Raw genomic sequence first — 26,761 nt, forward strand, 5'->3', positions numbered from 1 at the left:
TTTCCAGGAACCTGCTCAAATGGTCTTAAAGGAAGGATGCGGGTTCTCTCTCTGTGCTGAAACCAACCTGTGTGATCTCTGTGGACATAAGTCCTGTTTGGAGGAGTCAGGAGGTTCTGTTGAGGTTGATTTCATTATTGATTAAATGAAGATGTGATTAGAAAGATTAACAGAAAAAATTGGATGATACATTTTTTTTTTGTTAACTCAAACCTCCAGTTGTATTAAAGTCTTTCAGTTTGTATTTGTGAAAATGTATTTAAAGCGATGAAAGTTCCAAATCTTGAAATCCTTTGAAAACGTTCCTGAGTCAAGCAGACATCATAACACCTCATGAAGAAGTCAGCATGCCCTGTTTAAATACTAAATACAGGGCATTTGAGTAAAGCATAAGTGATAAGTCTCTCCATTCCTGCGGCCGACCCTCTGCACATCATTAATGGAGCTGTGAGCACAGTGGAGGGATGATCAATGGGCAGGTATGCTGCACACCTCCAACCATGGTTCAGAATGGATGATGTTTTTCTAATGAGCGCCACCATTAGCGGCGTGCTCGCTCACTAACCCCCCCCACCCCCCACCCCCCGTGGCCTCCTTCACTGGCAGCTCGCTGATTGAAGTGGGATAGCAGCATCTTCAGGTGTGTGTGCACGCCCTTGTGGGTGTTTATTGGAGTGAGCGATTTACATTTAAAGTTTCGGGACTCGAGGGGCGTGTTGTCAGGTAGACCGAGTTTAAAACCACTACAGCTGGTATTGATATGCAAATCAAGCTCATGAATTTGGAAAAAAAAGTGAGAACTCACGAAGCACTCGAGGAACAGAAACATAAACAGAGAACTGTTAGAGCACGAGCGTGGAAGCTCGGATCTGAGAAAATCTCTCCATTGGTCCAGGTCAGTGTCGGTGTGGACAGTGTACTTGCCACCCACCTGGGGACAGCCGTGTTCATGGCAAGAACTGCGAGTGTGACGATCGTCAGTGCGAGGACATCAGTGGGGAGGTCTGCGGAGGTGAGAGCGCGCACACACACACACACACACACACACACACACACACACACACACACACACACACACACACACACACCCATATGTGCACTGCCCTCAGCAAGTTGTGTCAGTCCAAGACACTTGATTGACAGAATACGGCGACAAACCGTCCAGATGGTGAGCTTGAGTTCGAACATCCGTGTTTGTGTGTAGAGAAGTAGAAATGTTTTCCATGCAGCCAGTTAAACGCTGATCATTTTCAGCAGAAACAATGGACAATAGTTTGTCACGCCTCCTGTAATTATGTTACAAACCCCAAAGTATGTTTGGTTGACTGAAAAAAAATCTCCCATTTAATAGAATCTAAATGTCAAAATAATGAAATGTCTGGCAGTATTATCTATTCTAAGATGGGACTCTGCATGAACTGCAGGTTTCCCTCTGCATGGGTTTTGTTGCTGTTTTATTATTAAGTATAACATTGTGGCTGACCTTATGCATAGGCAGGAGCAATTAAATGAGGTGTGCTTTATTAGATGCTATTTATGGGAGGATGATCAACTGCTTTATGCTAATATTATATTGTAGTATCGAACCAGACTGACACATTTAAGCTCTGTTGAAAAATGATACATACGTTGGAAACGAACAGAAACTCCGGACACAAGCTTTAAGCGATAGCATCAGATCTTGTTCATTGTCTGTATTTCTGATTTGTAATTCAACAAGAATAAAATAAAAATGGAAAAGTACATAGGCCAACATAAGCTCAAATAAACTTCAGATTTTTCTTAAAGTATTTTAAAGTATCTTATAATCTATTTAGAAACACAACTCTAACACATTTCAAGAATTATACTATCAAATGTAAATTAAAGAAATCGCAGCTCCTCAGTCCAGGCAGCAGGACTTCGTTTACTGTTATATCATCTGAAATATAATCAAGTATAGGACACAACTGACTTTAGCTGTTTATATTGGAAGGATCTACTGTAACTTCAAGATTACAGTCAGTTTTTTTTTCACTCGTGAGCCAGTGTTTTGTGTTGAACATTTGGACTTCTTCCAAAAGCACCAAGAGAAAAGAGCCTCTCAGTCGCAAAGATCAAGTCATGGTGCTTCTAATTCAGTTGACTGGGATGCTTCTTATCTTTCCAAGCTAAAGCTCATGCTTCACAGCACCCTGAACACTTTAAACTTTTGAAGACACACACACACACACACGCACACACACACGCACACACACACTTTGATACGATGCCAGTAGCATGTGGGTGAATTTGGAGATCAGTGCTATCCGCAGAAACAACCCTCTAAAAGCCCTCGAGCCTAATTTGCGGGAAATTGCTTTAAGCCTTTGAAAGAACTGTTTGAGGTCTCAGGAAGTTTGCGCTCTTAATTTGAGGAATTTAGGCAGAGCCACTGTTACGGATGAATCACACTGAGACAATACGGGCAAAATTGAAAATTGATATTTCTCAATGCGCACACTGCAGTCCTCAGAGGAGAGCTGCTGGATCAAATGGGAAATAGAGTAAATGGTAGCGTTCCAAGAAAAGCAGGGCGAAAAGAATCATCTCAAACTTTTCTCTTTATTTCAGATGGTATTGTGTGCTCCTGACAGGTGCAGCACTTTGACATTTGACATGTTTATGTGAGGCTCAAAATGTGGAAAAAGTGCTAAAACATGACACTTTGAAGCTGACATGGGATCTGGACACCTGCTGGTTCGCACATACACACTTCCAGCCTGTGTTTTTATGTTCCTGTGGGCCGTGCCATTTCGTATAAGTGCTGCATTGCAGCATCTGAGGGTACATTTCTCTTTTAAAGGGGGATGCAGTATTTATGTGACTGGATTACTGGCACTCATTGTGTCCTGGGCTGTCTCCAGACATTTCTTCAAGAGACTCCTGGGATGAGTCTGTCAGAGCGGCAAACACCAACACAGGCACAAAAACACAAAAACTCATGCAGCACAACCCTTCCTTGACACCCACACACACTGTGAAGGGGCAGCGCCAGACTGACGAGTGAGGGATCAAGTATCAAGGAGCTTTACGGTGAGGAAACTAAACTTCACCGCCAGTGGTCCAGTCCCGCCACCGCATGTCTGGATCTCAGTACAGACAATAGAAGAGAGTGTAAACGTAACTCTGCTGCTGCTAGTTTGTTGCTTTTATAACAGCAAAAGAAGTGGAGACTAAAAAGCAAAAATAAGACAACCCATAAGTGGGTCAGACAGGTAAAGGTTCGATACCCAGACAGGTGTGTGTGGTCAGATGAAAGTGCAAAGAGCGAGACCAGAGCAGAAACAAGGAATTAGGCAAAGTCCAGGGACAAGAGAGTGAGAAACACGGGCACAAGACGAACTGACGTACCCATGAATAATCTACCATCAGCATGAAGAAGGCACATGGGCAGGCGATTTTCCAAGAGGTATCAGATCGGTCAAAGTATGCAGGATTCCCAGACAAAGTTATATTGTGTTCTTTACTTAAGTCTTAACCAATAATTATGTCAACCCCGACAGGAAACAAGCATGTTATCAGTGTTCAGACCCTGCTCTGCTTTCTTCCAGATGTATTTGTGCTTTCCAGTTAACACATGATTTGATGGCAGCATAAAAGATAATTTTTACTAACGTGCACTCAACTAAAACTGATTTACCACACCTATTATGGAGCGGGTGGAGGGAGGGAGGGAGCGTGGTTTTAATGCAGCCATTGCTCATGTTTGTTTACACTGATCACACACCATTAAGACCACCAGTCCAATTATCTGCAGACACTGAGCTGTCGAGATGAGAACTCTACAAGACCTCTGAAAGCGTCTCAGAGGGACTTCCGCAGTGGAAGTTGTTCAGCGAGAACTCCATGACTGTATTTTCAGGCAGATCCTACGGCTGCTCGGTTGGATTGAAAATCTGTTCACACCTTGACTTCCTTTGTCATGTTCCTCGCTCTGTGCTGGGACATTTTCCTCAGCGTCAGAGGGGTCAGCATCCTGCTAAAAGAGGTCATTTCCACCGGGAATCACACCACAGCATATGGGCTTGTGGTGGCACGCATCATATGGACTTCGACTTTTCACCGTTGAAGGACAAACAATAAATAAAGATTGAGTGTGGTGGAACTCGTCTCCTGTCGATCATGTATTTCTGTGCCTTAGTCACCGTGCTCACCCCGTCACATTGTTTCCCTGTGATTATGAATACTTAGCCTTCATCAGCCTCGCTCTTCGCACGCTGCCAATCTCTGCTGGGCCGAACACCAGGTTCACAGTCGCCCCCCCCTTCACAGTGCATGTCTAAATGCTGGAGTACAATGCATGCTCTGTGAGAGGCAGGTGCTGACTAATTGAATGAGGACTATGTTGCTGTTCCTCCAAAGCAATTAACCGCTCTTCCAAGCCGGCTGATTGAGGTGGCCATGCATGGTCTGCCGTCGCTGCCACTCCACTCCAGACAGAAGCTAGTTTCATTTATAACCTCGCTCCAGCAGCCTCCACATGAACGCCATCTCCTATTATACTTCCAATTAGGAAAAAAAAAAAAACTCTGAAGGTTTAGGATGTAAGATGAGAAAGAGAGAGAACTAATTGTTTTTTTCCACCTGGAGTGGTCCATACCAGACATGGGCGACTGGCAGCCCGCAGACCACACAGCATCAGTATAATATCCAATACCTTCCTCATGCCTGCTTTACAGCCAGTCAGATCATTTCTAAACATAGGAATACGAGAACAAAGTTCGATTTAACCACATTCAAAAGCAGTAGCAATCATAATTGCTCCTTAAATATTGTAAAACTACACTCATTTTAAGGTGGAATTTCCCAGAAAGCTTACATTTTGATTTAATGAGGTTGATTTACATTCAGTTAGATCGTTAGAGAAGTTAGTAGTGCTAACTCTCAAACATTCTAATTTGGCCTTCTGGGAGTGAAATTTTTCATGGCTCTCACCATGATCACAGTGATACGTCTTTGAGATTTACTGGAGATTTGTATCAGTTAAAGCTGCTCAGGAATTGATTTCACTTTCAGTGATTTCCTCAGAAAATGTCACCTTCAGATCTTAACGATCTGATGGCTGCAGCTTTATATCAAACGTATTGTTGTGAGTAATTATGGCTGTTTTATTTGTTATTTTAAGTAAAAAATACATTAAAATATATTCTTTAAAACTATTCATGCTTTTTCCTTTGAGTAATATTTGAGCAAATCCATCTTCATTTATTTATACAGAAAATCTCATTGAGACAAGTTGAAGCACATAACAGACGCATGATATTACATAAAGCGATGGAAAGAATAAAACAAAATAAAAATCAAGGAGCATATGCTCATTTCCATATCACACAGGAACAGCTATAATATTAGTCATCAATCCTGTGTATGAAGCACTTTTATCCACAAAGCTTCACAGATTAAGCCGATAAAACGAAGCAAAACAGAAAAAACAGTTCAGCAATTTCAAACAATGAAAATAGATGTAAAAAGATGAATGTGAGTATCCAGATCTGAGAAGACCCTGTGACCCCAGGACCAGCGGCTGGTCAGCACGGGTAGAAAAGAGGCTGACATCCGACGTTACAGGTGGGAATCGTACGAGGAAAGATCGATTAGAAGGTTTTGTAGGAATTAGAAGCTGGATGCACACTGAATGATGTGAGTTTGTCCCTGATTAACAGACAAAAAAGTAAAACCACACTAAATATGGCAGCAGATTCCATTTGCTACTGCAGCAGGAGTTTAACAATCTATTTGCTTTTCGGTGTGTAACTACATCTCCAATGTGTGACTCATAGACGTATTGAATAGCAGCCAAATCGAGCAAAAACTGCATCGAGCAGCTGTTGGATTCCATCAATAAACCTCTATATCAAACAATTTCCAGCAGCACAGTATGGATTTACCATGATGGGAATGATAGAAAAGTCTTCTGCTCATTACCACTTCTTCAACCTGGCATCTGTTACCAGATGTGAGCACAAAGGAATCAATCAATGATGCGACTGCCTCTCCATGATAAGAGTTATATTGATCTGAGCACACCCAGTGATCCAGTGGAGACGAAGAGCACGGGTTTTATCGTGCCTGTCAAAACTACGCGAATGCTAACAGCTATTAAGGCAACCCAGCACCCAACCGACTCCATCAACCAATTAAACTGGCATGGTTTCTGGTGTGTGTGTGTCTGTGTGTGTGAGAGAGGCTGTTTTTGTCTGCCATTGCAATTCTTTGTTTTTCATCTCTCTCTGAAGTGCTTGAGATTTATTAAGGACAGTACAAGACCAGTGATGACAGCTCCTTTCATGTCCCTGGGGGAAATACAATAAGCTCCCTGCGTCTCTCTCATCTTCCTGCAGCTCTTCCTCCTTGTTCTGCCTATTAGTGTCAAGGTTCCATGTCTGCACCGTCAACCCTCCGTGTTCTTATTCTTTACTGCTGTTTTTTTATTTCCCTCCTCTCCGCCAGCATTTCTCTTGACTTTTGTTAAGAAACTTCCTTTTTCTCATGGCCGCGCCCCACATTCCGTCTCTTGACGGCCCTTCTGCCCTCCGCCGCCAGGTCACGGTTACTGCTCGTGTGGACGGTGCATCTGTGAGGACGGCTGGTTCGGAAAGCGGTGCCAGTTCGCCCGGGCCTGTGGCATGAGCGACGAGCAGAGCAAAGAGCTGTGTGAGACCTCCGACGGGGTCGTCTGCAGCGGAAAAGGTGAGGGGAAATATGTTTATTTTTACCAAACTGCCCAAACGTCGAAATGGAAAAGTCTGCATCAAAGTCTGGATTTTAGTGCTTAAACTTTTTCCCTCGCTCATCTACACTACACTACTTCAAACATTCAGCTGGACAATCACTCACACAGCCTGGACTGTTAAAAGTCCTGTAAGTCTGAGAAACCATGTCTGTACAGGAAGTATGCCCATAATCCTACCGTGTGAGCAGTGGGGCAGTTTTGCTCGCCGCTTCATCGCCCTGTCACCCAGAAAGCTGATTTACACAGTCTATACGCACTGAAAATATCCATTTATCTCTTTGATAAATGATCCTGTGAGAGAAGGACTGCATGCACGCGCACATGCACTCACTGGAGCTGCGGAATACATCACAAATCACAAATTTATTGTTATCATGATATCAACATGTGCAATCGACACATTGCAAAAGACTGTTTCCCTGTACTGTGCGTTCATTCTCTGCAAATTCAGAATAGCAGAATTATAAATGTGAAAAAGAGATCTGGCTCACATACAAGAATTCATTTAGAAATACAAATAATCCTGACGGATTTGTATTTGTAACATGGGAGGAAACTAGGATGCGACAGTGAGAACATGCAAACTCCACACTGAAAGACTCAGCCTGAAACCGAACTGAGACTTTGTCACTGAGAGGGAATTACCCTCACCTCCGCTGCATCATGTCGACGACATAAAGAATTCTGATACAGGTTCACCAAAGCCTGATTTTAAAAGAAGGCCGTTAAACTTTCTGGAGGAGATCACCGTCCACTCAGAGGAAAGACACTTTGGATGCGGTTTGATGCAGATAATAAAAATTCTCCCCAGTGATTCATGATATTTTAATTTTATACCCTCAATTACAAGGAAAGCAGCCAAGAGATCAGCAACACACACTTTAATGAGTGTGTTTACACTTGATATTAATTCTTGAGATTCATTTATGACTTTTGAAAAAACCTCTAATTGAATTTTCCTCTCTGTCATTACAGCCTCCTGTCCATGCATTTATTTATTAAACAAGCCTGAGCAAGAAACTACTGATGTTATTAGACAGCTTGAGTAAAATGAACTGTCTTCACGTCATATTCATGCTTTGTGTGTCATTTATTGACATAAAAAAGGTCAGTAGGCTTTAGATTAATTCATCTGTGTGAGGACGTCTGGACTCTGGGTCTGTAGAACTGAAAAGATATTCAGGTGTTTTTCCAGAAACATGCCTGATGCCTCATTTATAGGTTCATGTTCAATTAGCAATCACACAATGTTCCGAAAAAGTAGTTTCCCATTCATTAATGGTACATCTGATTTCAGTGAGGAGGGAGATTCATGTCCAACAGGACTTTTCCGGAAATTTTTGCACCATAAATTATTAGATTTAGATTTTATTTGGAAAGATATACTGTATTTTTCTTTCTATGTTCTCATGTTGAAATATGCTTTCTGTTTTCTTTAAATTTTGCTGCAGAGAGAGAAAACAGAACAAACCAAAGATGTGATTATGAATATTATCATAAAGTAGCTTCACAAAATTACAAAGCAGCTCAATCAGACTGTGGACATCTGGCGTGAGATTAGGCCTTATCTCTGTCTCAGTGTCTCTGGTTCACTCACACTCCAGAAAACCCACGGCCGTCTCCGAGTTTCTTATATAAAGTCATTAAACAGACAGCAATGCTCTACAACAAATTGTACAAGATTAATCATCCAATTTCCATTCTGAGCCCAAGTGAGCTGCTGTGTCACAGGTTAATGCTGCTAATCTTTAACGAATCAAACAATAATCTGGACGATATTAACGCTTCTCTAATCTTTTACCTTCAAACCTCTTCAAAGGACATCAGTGAGTCAGGCATTAACGGCCTGATTGCAGTATCATCTATATAAATACTGATTTATATTTGAAACTGATCAAATCAGCGACAGGAAACTTGTTTTTATTCATACTGCATTGGTAATAAAGACCAAACATATTATTCTTTCATCTTCTGAAATTACAGTCTAGCTGCTTTTAGAAGTTTCTGAATAAAATTAAAATTTACACTTAAAGAAATAATTAATCTTCATAATTTTTAAATGTCAATAAAAAAAAGCCTCATTAGCATCATCAGTTGCAGCAGGTGCACCAGTCAGCTGCGACCCGTTTATTGATTAGACCAGATTATTATATTTGTATCATTAGAGCGAAAATGACACAACAAGCGATTGTTCAGCAGTGAATCTGCAGAACTGCAGCGAGTCCGGCCCTGCAGAGCCCAGCGGGAAAATGAAGACGAGCATGTTCATTCTCTGTGCTCCACTAGATTCAGACGCCACAGCGTCCAGCTCCCCCCCCCCCCCCCCCCGCCCGAACCCTGCGCCTGTCCGACCTCTGGACGGGAGCCTTGAAAAAATGAAGCAGACAGCTGTAGATTTGTTTTTATCCTTCACTTCTTAATACCTTATTATCCAGCTGCTGTTCTTCAGTGGGGGGGGGGGGGGGGGGGGGCTAGGAACCCAGGCTTTAAGTGTGGGTGGGCTGTTCCTCTTGTGGTGAAGCTTTATTAGAAAACGGCACATCTTGTGTGTGTGTGTGTGTGTGTGTGTGTGTGTGTGTGTGTGTGTGTGTGTGTGTTCCAGGGTCGTGCCACTGTGGCCAGTGCATCTGTTCGCCTCAAGATTGGTGGGTGTCTGGAGACTACTGTGAGTGCGACGACAGAGAGTGTGATAAACATGACGGCCTCATCTGCACAGGTAATGAAACACACACACACACACACACACACACACACACACACACACACACACTGCGGCTCCCAACAGACACATGGCTAATTAGACTGTAAGCAAACTGATTTGCAGCATGTTTTCTCTGAGAGGACACCGGAGTGTGGCGCTGTCTTTGTTTAGCAGGTATTTGTATGCAATGATAGATTACTAACAACAAACAAAGTCAGCCAAGTTTTGATGCTTTCCTTCAACTAATGTTAAGGAAGGATTAATGGTGTGGGGAAAAGGATCCAGGAAGAGACTGAAACTGAAGTACCTGAAGATGAACGAACACAGAAACAAGATTCTGTGAAAATACAAAAAAACAATGTTACCAAAGCAAACAGAACTCACACTTATATTGGCTGAGAAACAACAGGTAGTGAGAAAACTAACAAGGATGGATTGACTTGGACAGACACTAGTTCATAAATAATGGAGAATTGGGAAAATGTAAGTTTAAGTTAGACATCCGAGATTTCCATTTGAAAAGTGGGAATTATTTTACAGACAGCGGTGTGACGCAAAAAAGAGACACTGAATGGAGTTTACAAGGCAAGAAACAAGAACGCTGAGAACAGGGGGCATTGTGGACCAGGACATACGAAGGAAGGAGACGGAGACTGAAGGACACACTGGAATGAAGAAAACAGAATAAACACAATCGAACATCTTCTGTTCCACCAAGACGGGGAACACAGTCCATCACCGGGCAAGACCTGTATTACATTATATTTTAGACTCGTCTACATTTATATGATATAGTTTAATAATTCCAAAGTAATAGAAAAGCGCCAAATGAATTTGTGTCAGATGAACTGGGAGGAGACGTACCTTCAGATGGTCCTTTATCCACAGGAGCTGGATCTGATCCCCCCCCCCCTGCTGGTAATGGAAAGCTCGCTACGCACATAATTATTTGCGCCCCGGGGTCTGTGTCAAAATCCAGATAGCGGCTCTCATGTGTGCTTCTCATCATGACTTCATGACTCCAAATGTCAGCGTTAATGTCATTCAAACGAGCATCGGCGGGTCCAGAGGCAGGGCGGCGTCGCCCGAAAACGCTCGAAAACAAGAGGCAAAACAAAGAAAATGTCTGCCGACATCTGTTGAATGTTCTCAGCGGGTGTGTAAATGTGGAAATAACCATATGGAGGAGAATTACTTTAATGGAATCATATTTTTTATAAAAAAAAAAAACCCCTGAATACTCAGATAAAACCTGCTTCGTTCAGTCTGATAGCAGCGATTCCATTTCTTTTTTTTTCCACATTCAGAAGAGAGGAAAGTGTTTGGCATGTTTTCCAGTACCCCGCTCTGCTTTCAGAGATTTCATGGCCCCTCTAAAGCTGGAGATTCTCATTACACATACTACTGATGAGTGATGTGGAAAATTTAGCAAATTAGGAATGCTTGCTGGTTAATTTCATGCACTGAATATGATAATTTGAGAAACCATCGCAGGAATGACACTCAGAGGTGTGAGACACAGGTAAACGTGTATCAACAAATAAGTTACAACGTTTTGCCACAGTGCTGCACTTCTGCAGGCAAGTCGTCGTTCAGGGTTCGGATTTCTCTGTATTCATCCGTCTCCAGTGATTATGTATCAGGAAGACAATCAAAAGGCTGATATGAATAACTTCACCGTGAAATCAGGGACCGATTCTCTAAATATTCCATTTGACAAACATGGACCAGCGCCGTCGCTCATGTTTTAATGTCAGGTCCGTCCCCTGAAAACGGCTCCTGGTGAATAGACGTCGCTGAGAAACGCTGTTCATGCATGTAACGCCGAGCTGAGTCACATCCTCTTTGCTGCAGTCGTCCATTGTTGTCACAACTCATTACGACACAGCTGAGCCTGACAACATGTTCCGACACAACAATGAACACTTTACAATAAACTGTCTCTTTACTGAAACCCCCCCGAGCAAATCTGGATCTGTCTGCCAGAACACACACAAAACACTGCTTTAAAGACGTTTTAGTCCTTTATTTTTAATCTTCTCATGCAGTTGCAATTACAAGAAGCTGGGCGGCTACACATCTGAAAAATCTTGGGCAAAAAGGCTTGTAAGTGGAGAAGTAAGTGTACTGAGAAAGAAAAACACATCCCCAACATGCTCTTGGGTTTTACTGTGTTAAAGAAGGCACTGTGGTGGAAACCACTGCCTGAGCTCAGGAGCACAGTTTAAAGGCTCAATTTGAACCAGATCCAAGATTCTGCTGTCTTCTATGGATACAATACGTACTGAAATGCTCTGTGGTCACTTTAATCAGCAATTTAAATATTTGAGAAAGAGGAACATGCAGACTGGGTTCAGTCCACCGCTCATGGGTTTTCATTTCTGCCTATGCAGACGAAAAAGCACCGTCGGTGCTGAAAAGTACACGGACGTTTTAGAGTAACGTCAGCTCCCATTAGAATACCGTCTTTACAAGCTTTTTCAGAAGAGTAGAGGAGCTGAAGTGGCCGGAGACCTATCATTAGTCGAGAAAGAGAAGGAGAAAAACGCCTGTTGAGTCCCACATCACACACATTCGCGGTGCTGAAATGACAGCATTTGGTCAGAGGTGGGGATGCTGTTGAAAGGTAAGCATTTTCTGGCCCATCTTCAGAAATGTTTCGCTGCAATCAAACTCAAAATGAGCCAATTTTTTTCATCACATAACAAAATGTGTCGCTTTCAGTCAATGCATCCTGTTTACCTTCTCTCATTGTCCCTGCGTGTTTGGAATAGGGGATGTACTTACTCATCGCCGCCGCTCTAATCAGCACGTTTCTCTCCCGGGGCTCCTCCTTCCTCCCCCGCGGCGATGTTGTGCAATAAATATGTCTTTTCAAGTGCGTGACAGGAGGCCGGCAGGAGTCCTCCCGCTCTGACAGCTCGGGGAGCCGGGGGAGAGCCCAGGGCGCCGGTTCACAGCTCCTGCTGCAGGATGTTACTCCACTCCCAGCACATGCCTCACACACACATCACACACGTGTGAAGCTGATGCTGTAGGTACATGTCCAGTTATCTTCAGTGTTTACTCTCTGGGAGCAGAGCTGCAGGAGATAGGAAGTAGGACTGAGCTTTGTAGAAATGCAGTCACTGAACTTTTTTAAAGTTAATTAAACGAGCTCCTCCTGTCCTGTGTGGCCAAACGCAGTGGAAAAGAAAAGCACGGACTTCCCTGAGCAGTGCAGTTGGCCTCCATCCCCTGTCAGAGCGCTGCACCCGGGGAAGCAGGGCGTGAAAAGAGGAACCTTGTTAAAGGTCAGGCATGATGGCACAGCTCTTTTAATTCACAGCTTTTCTTCTCACGTCCTCCTCACAGGGAACGGGCTGTGCAATTGTGGGACCTGTGAGTGCTGGGACGGCTGGACGGGGAACGCCTGCGAGATCTGGGTGGGAGCGGATTACTGAGGAGGACGGGACAGCGGGGTTAGAGACTCGAGGCCAGGCCGCCCGCAGAGACCGGGAGCTCCATCCGACAGACACGACCGAGCCGGTGAAGCGCCTCAGCCTGGACGCCGTGAGACGCCGTGAGACCAGTCCTCGCGGATGGAATTCTGCCTTTCAGCAACTGCATTCAGCATTTCATTGTACTGGTTACACGTGGTCCTTCTTAAAACTCAGTTTTGTTTGTGAAAACTGTTGAAACCATATAACAATGTAAACATTTCTGCTTTCAAAACCGCCGTATGTATGATTCTTATATGTATATGTAAAGTGGCTACATTAAATAGGATGCAGGAACACGACAAATCCAGATGCTGGAAACATGAGAACATGTGACATTTCTAAAAGATGTGCAATGCTGCAGACCGTAACACAGGTGTTTTCAATCCACATTGAAAATTCACTCCAAATTCACTCCAAAAGTCCAGGCAGAGGTTGCTCTTTGAGGTTTTTATTTCATTTTAATAATAAAACATTAAATGTGCCGCATGACACAACATTTTGCATGGAAAACAATGCGAAGACCTTAATCATACATGATTACAAATTTGTTATAACATGACATAACTCCAATGGGCATACTTGCAATGGTATATATATATTTTCTGAAAATAAATCATTTCAATAGTGCCTACTTTTCTCCACCAGAGACTCGAACCAAACAATCTGAAACGTAGTCTACACTGTCCTAGTGGTGGTCAGGTCAAATTCTAAGTGGAAAAGAAACCAAGAGAAGGGCATAAATAGTTCAGTTGTGGCATGCTGGATGTCCATGTCACCTCAGAGGGCGGGGTCAGGGGATGAGAGCTGCATCGACATCAGAGCTCAGTCAAAAAAAAAAAAAGGACCAATAAGGAGTCACAAAGAAAATTTAATGTAAATTCTACTTTGGCCTTTTTCATGCTTAAACTAGCCAACCCCTCTGTTTTCTCTGTCCCATCAGAAATGACAGGTGCAATAATATACTGCACACTATATTGCATTAAGTATGTTACTGACGTTACAGTACACCTTTATATAAATATTTTATTCAATATGTTGTATATGTGTATACAACAAACACAAACTGTATAGTGTAGACAAACTCGTTGCATATATGTAAAATTAGCGGTACATACCAACAGTTCTTGATAGACATAGCCTACTACATGCAGTTCATCAATGCCATCCTCTCCCCATGCAACAGATGGGACGATGTGTCAACTAAGAGGTTAAAAAACAAAAGCATCAAGGGAACTAAACTCCTAAAATAATTCTTCAACACTTGTTTTTTTGTTTTGTTTTTGTTTTGTTTTTTTTCTGAGAAGAAATAGAATAAAAAGAAAAGTGATCGGAACAGCACACACGACCCGTATACGAGAGAAAAATGAGGACCAACCGAAAGAAGAACAGGTGGCTACAAAGATCCAAACATGACGTACATTTACACACCGGTCATTTACAAAAATAAAGTCAGCCTCGGAGGAGCCAGTTAGCTGGACTGCAGGGCTGCAGCGGTGTCCAGCCCAGCATGTAGAGTTTGTGAGGGTGCGTGGCGTTACAGCACGCCGCCTCGCTGTGGCGTTAATAGCTTTGTACAGACAAATATAGATGTCTAACAGATGTGCTTTGATGTGCAGTAACAAGAAATGGTGATGTATAACTCCAATGAACTCATAAAATTATATTTCCCAAATCAATTCATCAATATAGTTGCAGTTTTAGCAGCATACAGCAGCAACAATCTACTAAATATTTTACTGTTTTTCCAACAAAACTGTTAGGGGAGGGAAAAAACAACTCATTATGCAAGGCAAACATTCTAAATGTATCGTTCAGATCAGAGCTTTGATAAACTGCTAACAGTCGTGACGACATTGCAAAACAAAGTGCAGTGAGTTACGCTGGGACTCGCTGTGAGTGTGCGGCAGCCTGCGGACATGCCCCTTCAACCCCATACCTTGTTCCTTATAGAAAATACATGCATGTGAATAATTCAAGGTATATGTACGTCTCCAAAATGACATCAGTCGAGACCTTTAGGGGGTCTGAGCGGAGTTGATTCTCTCGGACAGAACGAGCGCGATCACAGTGAAAGCTTCGATGAGTTGACTCAAATTTCTTTTCTTTTCTAAAGATATCAGTTCTTCTCGGGATGAAAAAAGACTTTGGTCGTTTCAGAATGGATACATCTGAGTGTGGTTTCTCCATGGATAATGCTACGTGTCCTCTACACGGATGTATCGGGTGGGTGAGGCACCTTTGGCCCAGTGGGGACTGGGAACCTGTTTTTGCATGCCGGGAATCAAGGTCCAAACAGGCACGTGATAGGCCAAGATGATCAGTACTGGACTCTGCATGCTGAGCTAGAAGACAAATCCTCTCAATATAATAATAATATCTAGTCATTTAAAAAGTTAGGATTTTTAATAGTCATTTTCCCTAAGTTTTTATACAGTGAAAATGTTACAATATAAGCCGTCTCTTGTATAACTGCCGCAAGAAGAGAGAACAGAATATTAACCTTGTCCATGCTTCAGTTTGCTGAACCGAATAGGGATGCAGCCAGTATAAATGTCACCTACTGGTTTTCAGCCATGTTGTTTTCTGGCTTTAAGTCGACTCTGCCATAAGATGGCCGCCAGTGTTGCAGTTAAAGACCATCTGGGTCAAAGCCACGAGCCTCGCCTCGTCGTCCAAAGAAGTCAGTCAGTGAGAGAGGGACAGAGGCCTACAAGGCCTAGAGATATTCCTAGAGCCCACGCTCTGAAATAAGATTAAAGAAAAATAGACTTCAGGTTTTTCTATTTACCAGAGAAGGCGGACTGAACCGCTGGTGGGACACAGATAGTGATATGTATACACCATTCCTTACAGCGCTCTCCCACCCACACGCACATCTGTTTATAAATGTGTGTGTATATGTGTGTTTTGCATGTGTGTAGACGGCTCCTCGCATTGATTGCAGTGGCGGTAATTAGCACTTCATCAACTATGATTGCAGGAGCTATCTGCCAGCCTCCAGAGTGTTTTTATCGGCTGTAAAAAAAAAAAAAGAAAAAGGAAAGAAAGAAAAAAAAGAAAGAAAAGAGCAACGTCTGATTTTCCATATAAACTTTTTGTGTCTGTCTTTGAAGTGTGTGCAAGTTGTAGGCAAAGAGGAAAATTTGGGCTGTTTTGTGTGTTCTGTGTCTGTTTGGATGTCACGTCTGTGTTCATGTGTTTCTTAGAAAATCACACAACACCCTTGCAAAATGTTTTTATCTTTTCTAGATTACTTGACAAAGAGAAAAGTGTGTGAATAGAGATAGAAAGAGAGGGAGAGGGGGAACATACTCGTAAAAAATAGAGGACAACAGTCCAAATATTTACTCTATCTATACAGTCTCTATCCCAGAACATAGCTGGTGAACTGTGGTATAGAAAATAGATCTGAAGGTACACAGACTCTGCTGCAGCAGGGGTTTAGACAGGGGGGCAAGGTTTCTTCTTTTTTTTTTTTTTCTTTTTTCTTTTTTGGATGAACCGCCGTCAAGCGAAGTACCACAGCGTCATTGAGAAACACGCCTCATTCACATGAGATCTCACAGTTTCAGAGGAACCTGAAGGCCTTCCTTGTTCAGAGGTCCTCGCCCCGTCCTGTGCTGGGCGAACTCGGCCGCCTCAGAGTCCGTCCGCTAGAGAGAGGGAGTGCGAGGCGGAGGAAAAACCAGGAGGAGGAGGAGGAGGAGGAGGAGGAAGGAAAGGAGATTCGCCAGGATCTGATCCACAGAGGAAGGATGGTCTGCAGTCTGGTTGGAGTAAAGCCCCGCCTCCGTCACGTTCCTCCACTCCACACACACGCACACGCGTAAACCCCCCTCCCTCCCCACGCACACACACACATACACACACACGCACACACACACACACGCACGCTCTGGGCACTGGTCAGGTGTGGCTATGTGGTGGGTTTATCGGGCTTGCTGACAGGTTTACCTCCGTTCATCACTGCTGGCTCGCTTGTGCTTTTACTGGGAGGGACTGGCGCCTTCGGCACAGTCTCTCCAACGTCGTGCAGCGATGGCTCTCTGTACATGGCGACTGGAGGAGCACACCGGGGGAAGGAGCAGAGCGGGGAGAGTGGTTAGTTCTTCACAGCAACAATCTGTCTGGATAGACTCATCACAGACAGACACATCTATATCTACAGAAACCAGTTCACCACATGCAGAGGGAGAACATGTAAACTCCATCCAGGTGGGAGGTGTGACCCGTACAGGACACCACAGCAGGTGAAGAAACAACCTCAACAGGTACAGTCCTCTTCCTCCAGCTCTCTTCAAATAATTGGTAACTTCAAAGTTATCAATAATGTAATAACGTGTAACGTGTTTCTTTAATGAATTATTATGATGACTATCTCATTATCCCTGTTGCTCGCTCATAAATTGTTCAAAACCTGCAAAAAAAAGCTCTTATTCCCAAGATATGGGGCTCTTTTGATATATTATCACGACTGGCTGCAGTTTCTTTAAATGCAAAGTAAGAATTTTTTTTTTCTAAAGCACTGTGCACAGATAAAAATCACCAAGTGCTTCACAATGAGACGTAATGATGCTTCTGTCATAGAAACAGTTATTACATTATTTACAAAATGTTATTAAGATAATGGGTCAAATGTCTTATTGCACTATTGACAACTTATTACATTATGGACTTTATTACATTGGAAAAGGCCAACGTTATTGCATTATTGGCCATTATTACATTATTTGTTGTTTCTCGCTCTGTAATCATTCCTCTAATCATCTGTGGGGAAAAAAAAATCATTTAGAAATGCAAGGAAGATCATTTACAAATGAATAAAAGCAAATATATTCCAGACACTGTTCTTCACAGAGCTGAATGAAAGAGTTTGCTTTTTTCTGACAAAACCTTAAAAAGTGTCTCATTATCCCCACTTTACAGTCACTACTCTACAGCTGTATTTCTGTCCTGACAGGACACTTCAACTTGATTCTGTGTTTAAATGACGGGAAGCAATCAGCCTGATGGCTGACGAGAGCGATCGTGGCATCTGCTGGACGACCGACATTTTCATGCTGTCCTGCCTCCGACGCTGAAGCTTACAGCAGCAAAACACAGGATCGGGACACAAATATCTAAAAACCAAAATGTCAGAAACTGCGATATAGACTCTCTGTATCATTTCTCAGTGCAGAGGCCTGTTTTGCAGAATTATCTTGTACTGAAGTACAAAAGATATACCAGTGTGTTGTAAAAATCTGTCTCAGAAACAGATGTGATGATGTGAAGAATTGAAGCTGGACGCTTCAGTTTGAGCGGCTTGCTCTGTGTTGCTGGTAGCTTACCTTCTAATGGCTTGGGCAGGAAGTGAGCAGCTGGTTTGGTCTTTTTCACTCGGTTCCCCTTCATGGCCTGGCCCTCTTTGTTCAGACCTAAGAACCAAGCCCTCCCAGACTCCTGCTGTCGGTACAACATGGACGAGTAGATCACATAGTAGTTCTCGAACACCGACTCTTTGAACTTGCATTCTGCTGTGAAGAGTTCCTACAGAGAGAGAAAAGAAAAGAACAGATTTGGGTCACTTTTTTCTGAATTCATATGGGATTTTAATTTGTGTGGAAGAAGATTCATATTCACATTTATTGTGTAAAAATGAAATCGATGTCACACCAGTAAATTCTGGTATCAAGGTCACCACTCCAAATCTTACCTCTATTTTTTTTTTCATGTTCACATCCAGAATACTTTGATGGGCGCTAGACTAACTGCTTCACGAGGTAAAAGGAAGCTCACACCTCCATCTGTCTCTGAAGAGACGAGCGTAGCAGAGCTCCCCTTCCTGTAATCATGTCTGATTTGAGCAGACTCTAATGACCTGCTCTGATGAAACGCGACTCTCATTCTCTCCTTGGCCTTAACCTTGACATGAGGCGTCAGAGCACTCGTTCAGTCAATTAGCAGACGCTCCCAGCAGAATGTATATATTGTTAGGCTCTGACCTCAGGACACAGCACTGGAAATATCAGCGTCCCCGTCCAAAGATGTCGAGCCAGACTCACTCTGCTGGTTCCTCATTGTTTCATAATTGGGAAGACCCAAAGGGGTTCGTTCTCCACACATGCTTCGTCTGCTTTTAGCAATTTATCAATGACTGTATTCTGAACTCTGTTCGAATAATGATAGCACTAATCCAGCGACTCTTCTCTCCTTTACTCCTCAAACTGCCAGTGACAAATGAACAGAGAGACGCCACATCTCTCTCTGCTCTGCTGTTACCGATTCATCTCCAACCGGAAGGGTAATAAGAAGCACTTCCACGCTGTCCGCCCTGCCAAGCTAAAAATAAAGGCATTCATCGGGGTGTATTAATCAAAGCACACTCCTCACACTCGAGAGTTTCACTACATCTGTTTAGGACATTTCACACAAAAAAATCTGGGACTGGATATTTAACATCCTACAATTCGTCCAGGAAGTGCTGCGGCTCATCATATCAACGTCTGAGGCCACTGATGTCACTTATTGATTCTATTCATCCATCCATCCATTTTCTACCGCTTATCCGGGGCCGGGTCGCGGGGGCAGCAGTCTCAGTAGGGATGCCTAGACTTCCCTGTCCCCAGACACTTCCTCCAGCTCCTCTGGGAGGATCCCAAGGCGTTCCCAGGCCAGCCGCGAGACATAGTCTCTCCAGCGTGTCCTGGGTCTTCCCCGGGGTCTCCTCCCAGTGGGACATGCCCGGAACACCTCCCAGGGAGGCGTCCAGGAGGCATCCTAACCAGATGCCCGAGCCTCCTCAGCTGGTTCCTCTCGATGTGGAGGAGAAGCGGCTCTACTCCGAGCTCCTCCCTGGTGACTGAGCTCCTCACCCTATCTCTAAGGGAGCGCCCAGCCACCCTACGGAGGAAGCTCATTTCAGCCACTTGTATCCGGATCTTGTCCTTTCGGTCATGACCCAAAGCTCATGACCATAGATGAGGGTGGGAAAGTAGATTGACCGGTAAATCGAGAGCTTTGCCTTTCGGCTCAGCTCCTTCTTCACCGCATCACGACCGCATCACTGCAGCCGCTGCACCAATCCGCCTGTCAGTCTCTCCTCCATCCGTCCCCCACTGTGACGAGAACCCAAGATGCTTAAACTCCTCCACTTGGGCCAGAGTCTCTCCACCGACCTGGAGGGGGCAAGCCACCTTCCTCCGGTCGAGGACCATGGCCTCGGATTTGGAGGTGCTGATCCTCATCCCTGTCGCTTCACACTCGGCTGCGAACCTCCCCAGTGCATGCTGTAGGTCTGGGTTCGATGAAGCCAACAGGACAACATCATCTGCAAAAAGCAGAGATGAAATCCTGTGGTTCCTGAGCCGGACCCCCTCCGGCCCCTGGCTGCACCTAGAAATTCTGTCCATGAAGATTATGAACAGAACCGGTGACAAAGGGCAGCCCTGCCGGAGTCCAACATGCACCGGGAACAGGTCCGACTTACTGCCGGCAATGCAGACCAGACTTCTGCTTCGGTCATACAGAGTCCGGACAGCCTTTAACAAGGGGGCCCGGACTCCGTATTCCTGGAGCACCCCCCACAAGACACCACGAGGGACACGGTCGAATACCTTATGTTTGACTATCGGTCGGATCCTCCTCTCCAGTACCCTGGCATAGACTTTCCCAGGGAGACTGAGGAGTGTGATCCTCCTATAGTTGGAGCACACCCTCTGGTCCCCCTTTTTAAACAGGGGGACCACCACCGCGGTCTGCCAGTCCAGAGGTACTGTCCCCGACCGCCACGCGATGTCGCAGAGACGTGTCAACCAAGACAGTCCCTGCACATCCAGAGACTTAAGGTACTCAGGGCGAATCTCGTCCACCCCCGGTGCCTTGCCACCGAGGAGCTTACCGACCACCTCGGTGACTTCAGCTTGGGTGATGGACGAGTCCACCTCTGAGACCTCAGCCTCTGCTTCCTCTACGTCGCCACTTATTGATTCTGAGAAATTAAAAACAAACAGGTATGTTAACTATCAACAGAAGTAAATATCAAATTGGACCTTACAGACTCATTTCACTGTTGCTTCAAATGATCTGTCATATTCCACCAACTCACACACACAATAATTCACACACTCACACATGCTGCGGTGCAAGGTGATCCCACATTTTTACCCATCTTCACTTTGTTGACAGATAACAATGTGAATCGGCGTTATGCGACGGCGCTGTATTGAATGTGAAGTTAGGGGTCTTTGCATTGCGGCTTTTCAACCGAAGTAGGAGTTCCAGTTGGTCGTTGATGAATCGATGATGATGTCTGACAGACTGAATGATTGAATGATTGAATGAATGAATGAATGAATGAATGAATGAATGAATGAATGAATGAATGACTTTCTCTGGAATACTAATAACTGGAATGTGGGGATCCCCCTTGTAAAGACTCTCTATTAGACGACTTTATGATGCTGTTTATGGGGTAAATGCTCAGCTTAGTACTCGACACGAGACACCATGATTATCATGTAATTAGCCCTTTGGTGAATTACCCCTGTCAGAGCTTCTCCTGCACACAATTATAAGCTGAAGACAGAGCAGAGCAGAGCAGGAAGGAGCAGAGAGACACTCGGGATGACAGTAATGATCTTGAGAAGCTCCCGGCTGTATTGCGAGTGCCCCCCTCCACTCTGGCTCCAGGACTTATTGGCCTTTCTGAGCGAAACGCACAAATACGTGTTGCACAGCATCGACTGACAGGTTCAGAAAGCTCCGGAAAAGGTGCTGCGCGTCTGCACATTTACAGTTGGAAACAGTCAGAGCTGTCAGAGGTGGCACTGAGTGGCGAGCGAAGAGGTGCTGAGAGATTCAGACCTCTGCCTGTCTCGACAGTGATTTCATTACACCAGAGACTTATCTCCAGACTATTGTGATGGTGCATGTAGGGATTAGGATGTGAACTATTAATGCCGTTTCTGCAGAAGACCTCTGAAGAAAGAGCAGAACAATCCATTGACAGGCAGACACATTGCAGTCTGAAGCAATAAAAAGCGTGCCTTACACGATAAAACCCAGAGCGCGTTTCATATCGAATAAACAAACATTCCCCCGGGACGACGCGCAAGTTCAAGCCCGTCGTTATTTATTGTGTGTCGGCGGCACGCGGTAGTTTATCAAATGACTGCTTATTATGTCCAACTTGTCAGGAGGGGCTGGGATGTGTCCTGACTGCCAGAGAGGTGACAGAGTGCGAATTCACAGCCTGCGCACAATGCATACAGTGTAACAGACTACAAATTACAGAAAAGTCCCAGGAGAGGGCTGTGATTTATATTTAAAAGATATTCCTTTAGGTGATCCTCCGCTTGCAACACTGAGCAAAGACGCATTTGTCAAACTAAATGACCATTCTTCTGCAAGGAAAGTCAAACATGGTTTTTTTCAGGCGAAAGCAAACTTTGTTTCTGAGCCGATTAGAAGGCAGAGCAGTTTTACCTTCATGCTTCTGTGACTTGCTTCAATTATGCGCTTAATTCTGCTTTTTCCTCATCAGGTGAGCGGCTCTAAAGGTTGGTACCCAGCGCTTCGATGTGGGTCCAGATTGAGCCCGGCGCTGATTGCTTCATATAACACCTACAAAACAGCTTCGAGTCAAAGCAATCATACGAGCCGGCGCCGCGGCCGTAATTGTGGCTAATCAAATGCCTTCACACAAGCGCACGTCTTTGTTTACAGAGGCTGAACAAGTGGAGGTGGTTTGTTTGTGGAGTGACATGGCCGCTCGCTGTAATCAGTTTGATTTGTGCTTCAGAGCAGTGAAGCTGACTACAGACTCACTCGTTTTATCAAGTGCAGGATGGAGGGAAAAGATTGTCGCATTATTTACAGTTCATAAAAAGTAAATAAATAAATGAAACAGGGAGCTTGACACAAAGCCAAACAATCACTGACCTCCATATTGTGAACATGATGTTAAGAAAAAGTGAAGGACAACCCCAGTTTTGCCAAAAATGTAGGAAGTTTTTATTTATTTATTTACTTATTTTTCTAATTGTAGGAATACCTGATCAATTTTGCCACATTTTGAACATTTTGCTGTTCTGTATTTCCAAGCTGCAGATTTGTTTTAGTAATGCCAGTTGAAATGACCACTGTTGTGTTAGTGTTTTGCGTTGCACTAATATTTTAATATATGGATTCATCCATCTTCCACTCCACAACACCCCCAAGCCATGAATAAAACCAGGGATTCCCCGCTGTGAGGCAGGAGTGTTAACCACTACACCTTAATAAATATTTAAACCTGAACTACATTCACTCAAACAAAGAAAAAAATAACACTTTTCAGCTTATTTCTCAAATAAAGTTGAATGATGAGATTTGAACAAGCTTTTATGTAAACTACTACTAATTTGTAGTAAATTGTTAAGGTGTTTTTTTGTTGTTAATTTTTATTTTATTACTAGTTATTATCTAAAAACCTCACTTTGTTTTCTTGAAGCAATATCTTCAGTATTTTTTTTATTTGTTTCTTTTTTATTCTTTTAAGCACAGTGACGATAAAGGAAAATTTGCTTTATCTCTGTACATATAAAACATGGTGAAGCAAAATTTCTTGCTTCAGTCGTCTAAAATCGAAGACACGGGTATGGAAACTAAACTAAATCCAAATTATAACCAAACTGTGCCACCGTTCGAGTGATTCACAGTTTGTCAGGATTTGGAAGGAGCAGCCGAACCAGAAACAGCCTTCTCCATACGGAGCTGTCGTCTGTGTAATTCATCCTGTTATCTAGCTAATATTTTGCAACAATATGGGTGACATTGAAGGAGAACAAGGAAAAGGAGGCCCAGACGCAGGGCGCGCCTTCACACCAGTGGAAAATCAAATCATTTTTGAGGCACCAAACGGTTGATTTTCTTCCCGCTCGATCTCCCTCGCCTGGCGCTCCACATCAGTGGCTCCCCGGCTCCTGATTGGCCATGCTCCGAATGGGAAGGCCATAATTGACCTTGGCCACAGACAGCGCGAGGGCCAAAACTGCTCAGCTCTACATAATAAGCCCCAGTCACCAAAGCAAAAAGACAGGGACAGAAATAAGGAGCATTCACAGCCACCCATATCGACTCAGAGAAATGAGAAGGGAAAAAAAAAAAAACAGAGAGGGAGGCTGACTTAAAGAGAGAATTTTGTCTGGATGTGGAGGGAGGAGAATTTACAGATTAGGGGGAAAAAAGAGACACAGATACAGATGGATGAAGGGAGTAGGAGTTTAAAAGAAAACACCCTGAAAAAGAGTGAGCGTAATGTAAAAAAAAATAAATAAATAACAGAAGAAAAGGTTGTGATTACAGAGCATGACCACTGAAAAGTGTGTGAGTGGAGGTTGCTCTGGGGAGGGTGGGGCAGTGGGTGGGGGTTACACATCAATATGCAGAGTGACTGCTCACTACCCCACTGTGGAAACCAAGAAATTGTTTATTAATGCTGCCAGCATAAAACCTATTAATCCATGGAAAAAGGTCAACCTCCAGAAAGCTGAGCTGCATTCACAATGCTAAGCTGCTCTCATATGTATAAGAGTCACGTTGACAGTGTGTGCAGACAATGGGGGCTTCGGCAGACCTGTCTGATTATCAAACGCAGGCGAGGAAACCGAGACGGGCTCCAAATGAGGAGAGCTAAACAGCTGGATGAATTATATATACAGAGTACAGTCTCTGGTTCAGGTTTTTGTTTTTTTAACTTTGGATGCTCTGAATACTATTAATACAGCTTATGTGTTCATGGATGCCGTTATAAAAATGGAAAGGAAACGGATATATTAATCAAATAATGTGTATTTTCGTGGCTCTTTGTATCATCAGATTTTGTAGTGAGTGGCCCAAACATCTGTCTGCAGACCAAAGCGAGAAGAGATAACAGAACATGAGATCTTGGAAACAACTAGCTGAGTAAGAACTAGCCAAGGTTTACCGATATGCAGCAACACTTTTCTGTGACCCTGTTGGGTATGTGATTTACATCAATAATATCTTAAAGACCCTAATTTGAATAGTTTCGGTGAATAAAACCTCTTTTATCAGCTATAAAACAGGCTGTAGAACATTGTAAAGGCCTTAATGACAATTTAACCATTTAAAAACACCAGTTTTTATGTCACAATCATTTGGTTTCTATACTGACCTCAACATGCTGCTGCAACGGTTCAGACCAAATGCATGTGTGCACTTTAAGACAGTAACAATAACAACAAAAACACACACATGCGTACGTGCGTGCGCGCGCGCACACACACACACACACACACACACACACACACACACACACACACATACAAACAGTAACACCTTTAAAGTGTTTGGCCACCAGAAGCACTTAAGCTTTCAATAAAAATTTCCCTGAAGGCAGAGACCCTTTAACACTGAACCAGTACAGCTCCCCCGGCTCGTAACACACACACGCACACACACACACACACACACACACACACACACACACACACACACACACACACACACACACACACACACACACACGCGCGCGCGCGCGCACGCACATGCACACATATGCACACAAACAGAGGTGTGATTTTCTGAAAGAGATGAATCTGTGGCATACAATGCACAAGGATTAGGATCTTAAAAGGTGTATTTTAGGATTTAAAACACAAAACAACCATCAGAACTCTTTTTCTCATCAGACATTAGGATTTAAATCAATTATCTAAAAATGAAGGACTTTCTGAAAACCAATTCATGGCAATAATCATGCTCAACTTGGGTTTTAGATGTTTTCAAGTTATTCTACACTGCATGAGTTTCAAAGCACCAGTAGAAAACAAACAAATGGAAACCAGCTTTGCTGAAGTAATTCTGCACATATTAAGAAGGCATGCCTGAGAAGGGGCAAGCATGGGGAACTTCTGAAAAAAAAATCAATTCAGAACACTGTAAAGTCTGCAGGGAAAGGCTTTGCTCACATGAGAGAAGAAAAGAATGTGGGAGAGCCTGCTGGTGAGCACACACACACACACACACACACACGCAGAATGCAACCACCTACGCCAGGATCAGTGGGGCTTCAAGAGAGCAAGTGTGTTTGTCCACTCCGTTGCTGTTGATCCGCAAATTGGTGCCAGATTGGTGTCAAGGCAGCCAGATTTTTTGCGAGATTGGCTAGTTATCTACTGTCAGGCAAGCCACAGTCCACCCTGCGCAACAAGGTGACAAGCAAATCTCACCAACACGCGCACGCACACACGCACGCATATAGACACACTCCAAGCACATGAAAAACAGAAACACACAGGCACTCATAAGGCTGAGTGCACTGAAAAAAATGAAGTGTGTTTGCAGGTACAGAGCCGATTCGATGAGTGTGTGTGTGTGTATGTGTGTTGTTTACACCCTCAGGAACAGTGTCCCAGTTTTTTTTAAAGAGGAAGTGCATGTCGCCTCCTTGTAGATTCACTCCTCGCCGATGCTCTCGAGCTACTTTGCACCCAAACATCTCCCTTATTTCCACTCTCGGCTCTCGTAAACACTCATTCACATGAGCAGAAGAGAGCAATACATCCATCCCGGCGCGTCTTATGGCACATTAAACTGCAACACCTGAAACATGAACGTGCTAATGGGCTGTTAAAGGCATTCGATGCTTTGTCACTCATGTTGCTGTTCTATTTATAGGGCATCCTGTAACAGATGATGCTGTTAATGGAGTAATACAGACCTTTCTTCACTGTACAATCTACACTCCAGAAAGCTGCAGTTATCTGATGCACTATATACAGACTGCCATTAGTTCAGGAAAAGAGTGTCCTCACTTTCTTTTCAGTTGACCTTTCACAA

The 26,761-nt window shown here is 43.7% G+C and overlaps 2 protein-coding genes across 4 annotated transcripts in view; one reads left to right on the forward strand and one right to left on the reverse strand.

Moving 5' to 3' along the window:
• The window catches only part of itgbl1 (integrin, beta-like 1), a 43,110-nt gene extending 29,519 nt beyond the window's left edge, over positions 1-13,591 (forward strand). The window contains exons 8-11 of the mRNA XM_030112169.1: positions 896-1,012; positions 6,565-6,711; positions 9,357-9,470; positions 12,810-13,591. Of these exons, the coding sequence (XP_029968029.1) occupies positions 896-1,012; positions 6,565-6,711; positions 9,357-9,470; positions 12,810-12,898 (467 nt within the window). The 3' untranslated portion in view covers positions 12,899-13,591. The remainder of the gene's footprint in view (positions 1-895; positions 1,013-6,564; positions 6,712-9,356; positions 9,471-12,809) is intronic.
• Positions 13,592-14,490: 899 nt separating this feature from the next.
• The window catches only part of fgf14 (fibroblast growth factor 14), a 105,410-nt gene continuing 93,139 nt past the window's right edge, over positions 14,491-26,761 (reverse strand). For 2 of the 3 annotated variants that reach the window (XM_030112170.1, XM_030112171.1), the window contains exons 4-5: positions 18,268-18,466; positions 14,491-16,996 (exon numbers count right to left, since the gene is read on the reverse strand). In XM_030112170.1, the coding sequence (XP_029968030.1) occupies positions 16,854-16,996; positions 18,268-18,466 (342 nt within the window). In that variant the 3' untranslated portion in view covers positions 14,491-16,853. The remainder of the gene's footprint in view (positions 16,997-18,267; positions 18,467-26,761) is intronic. The other variant, XM_030112172.1, reaches the window with a different exon arrangement.

This window comes from Salarias fasciatus, chromosome 16, assembly GCF_902148845.1.
Source record: "Salarias fasciatus chromosome 16, fSalaFa1.1, whole genome shotgun sequence".
NCBI lineage: Eukaryota > Metazoa > Chordata > Actinopteri > Blenniiformes > Blenniidae > Salarias > Salarias fasciatus.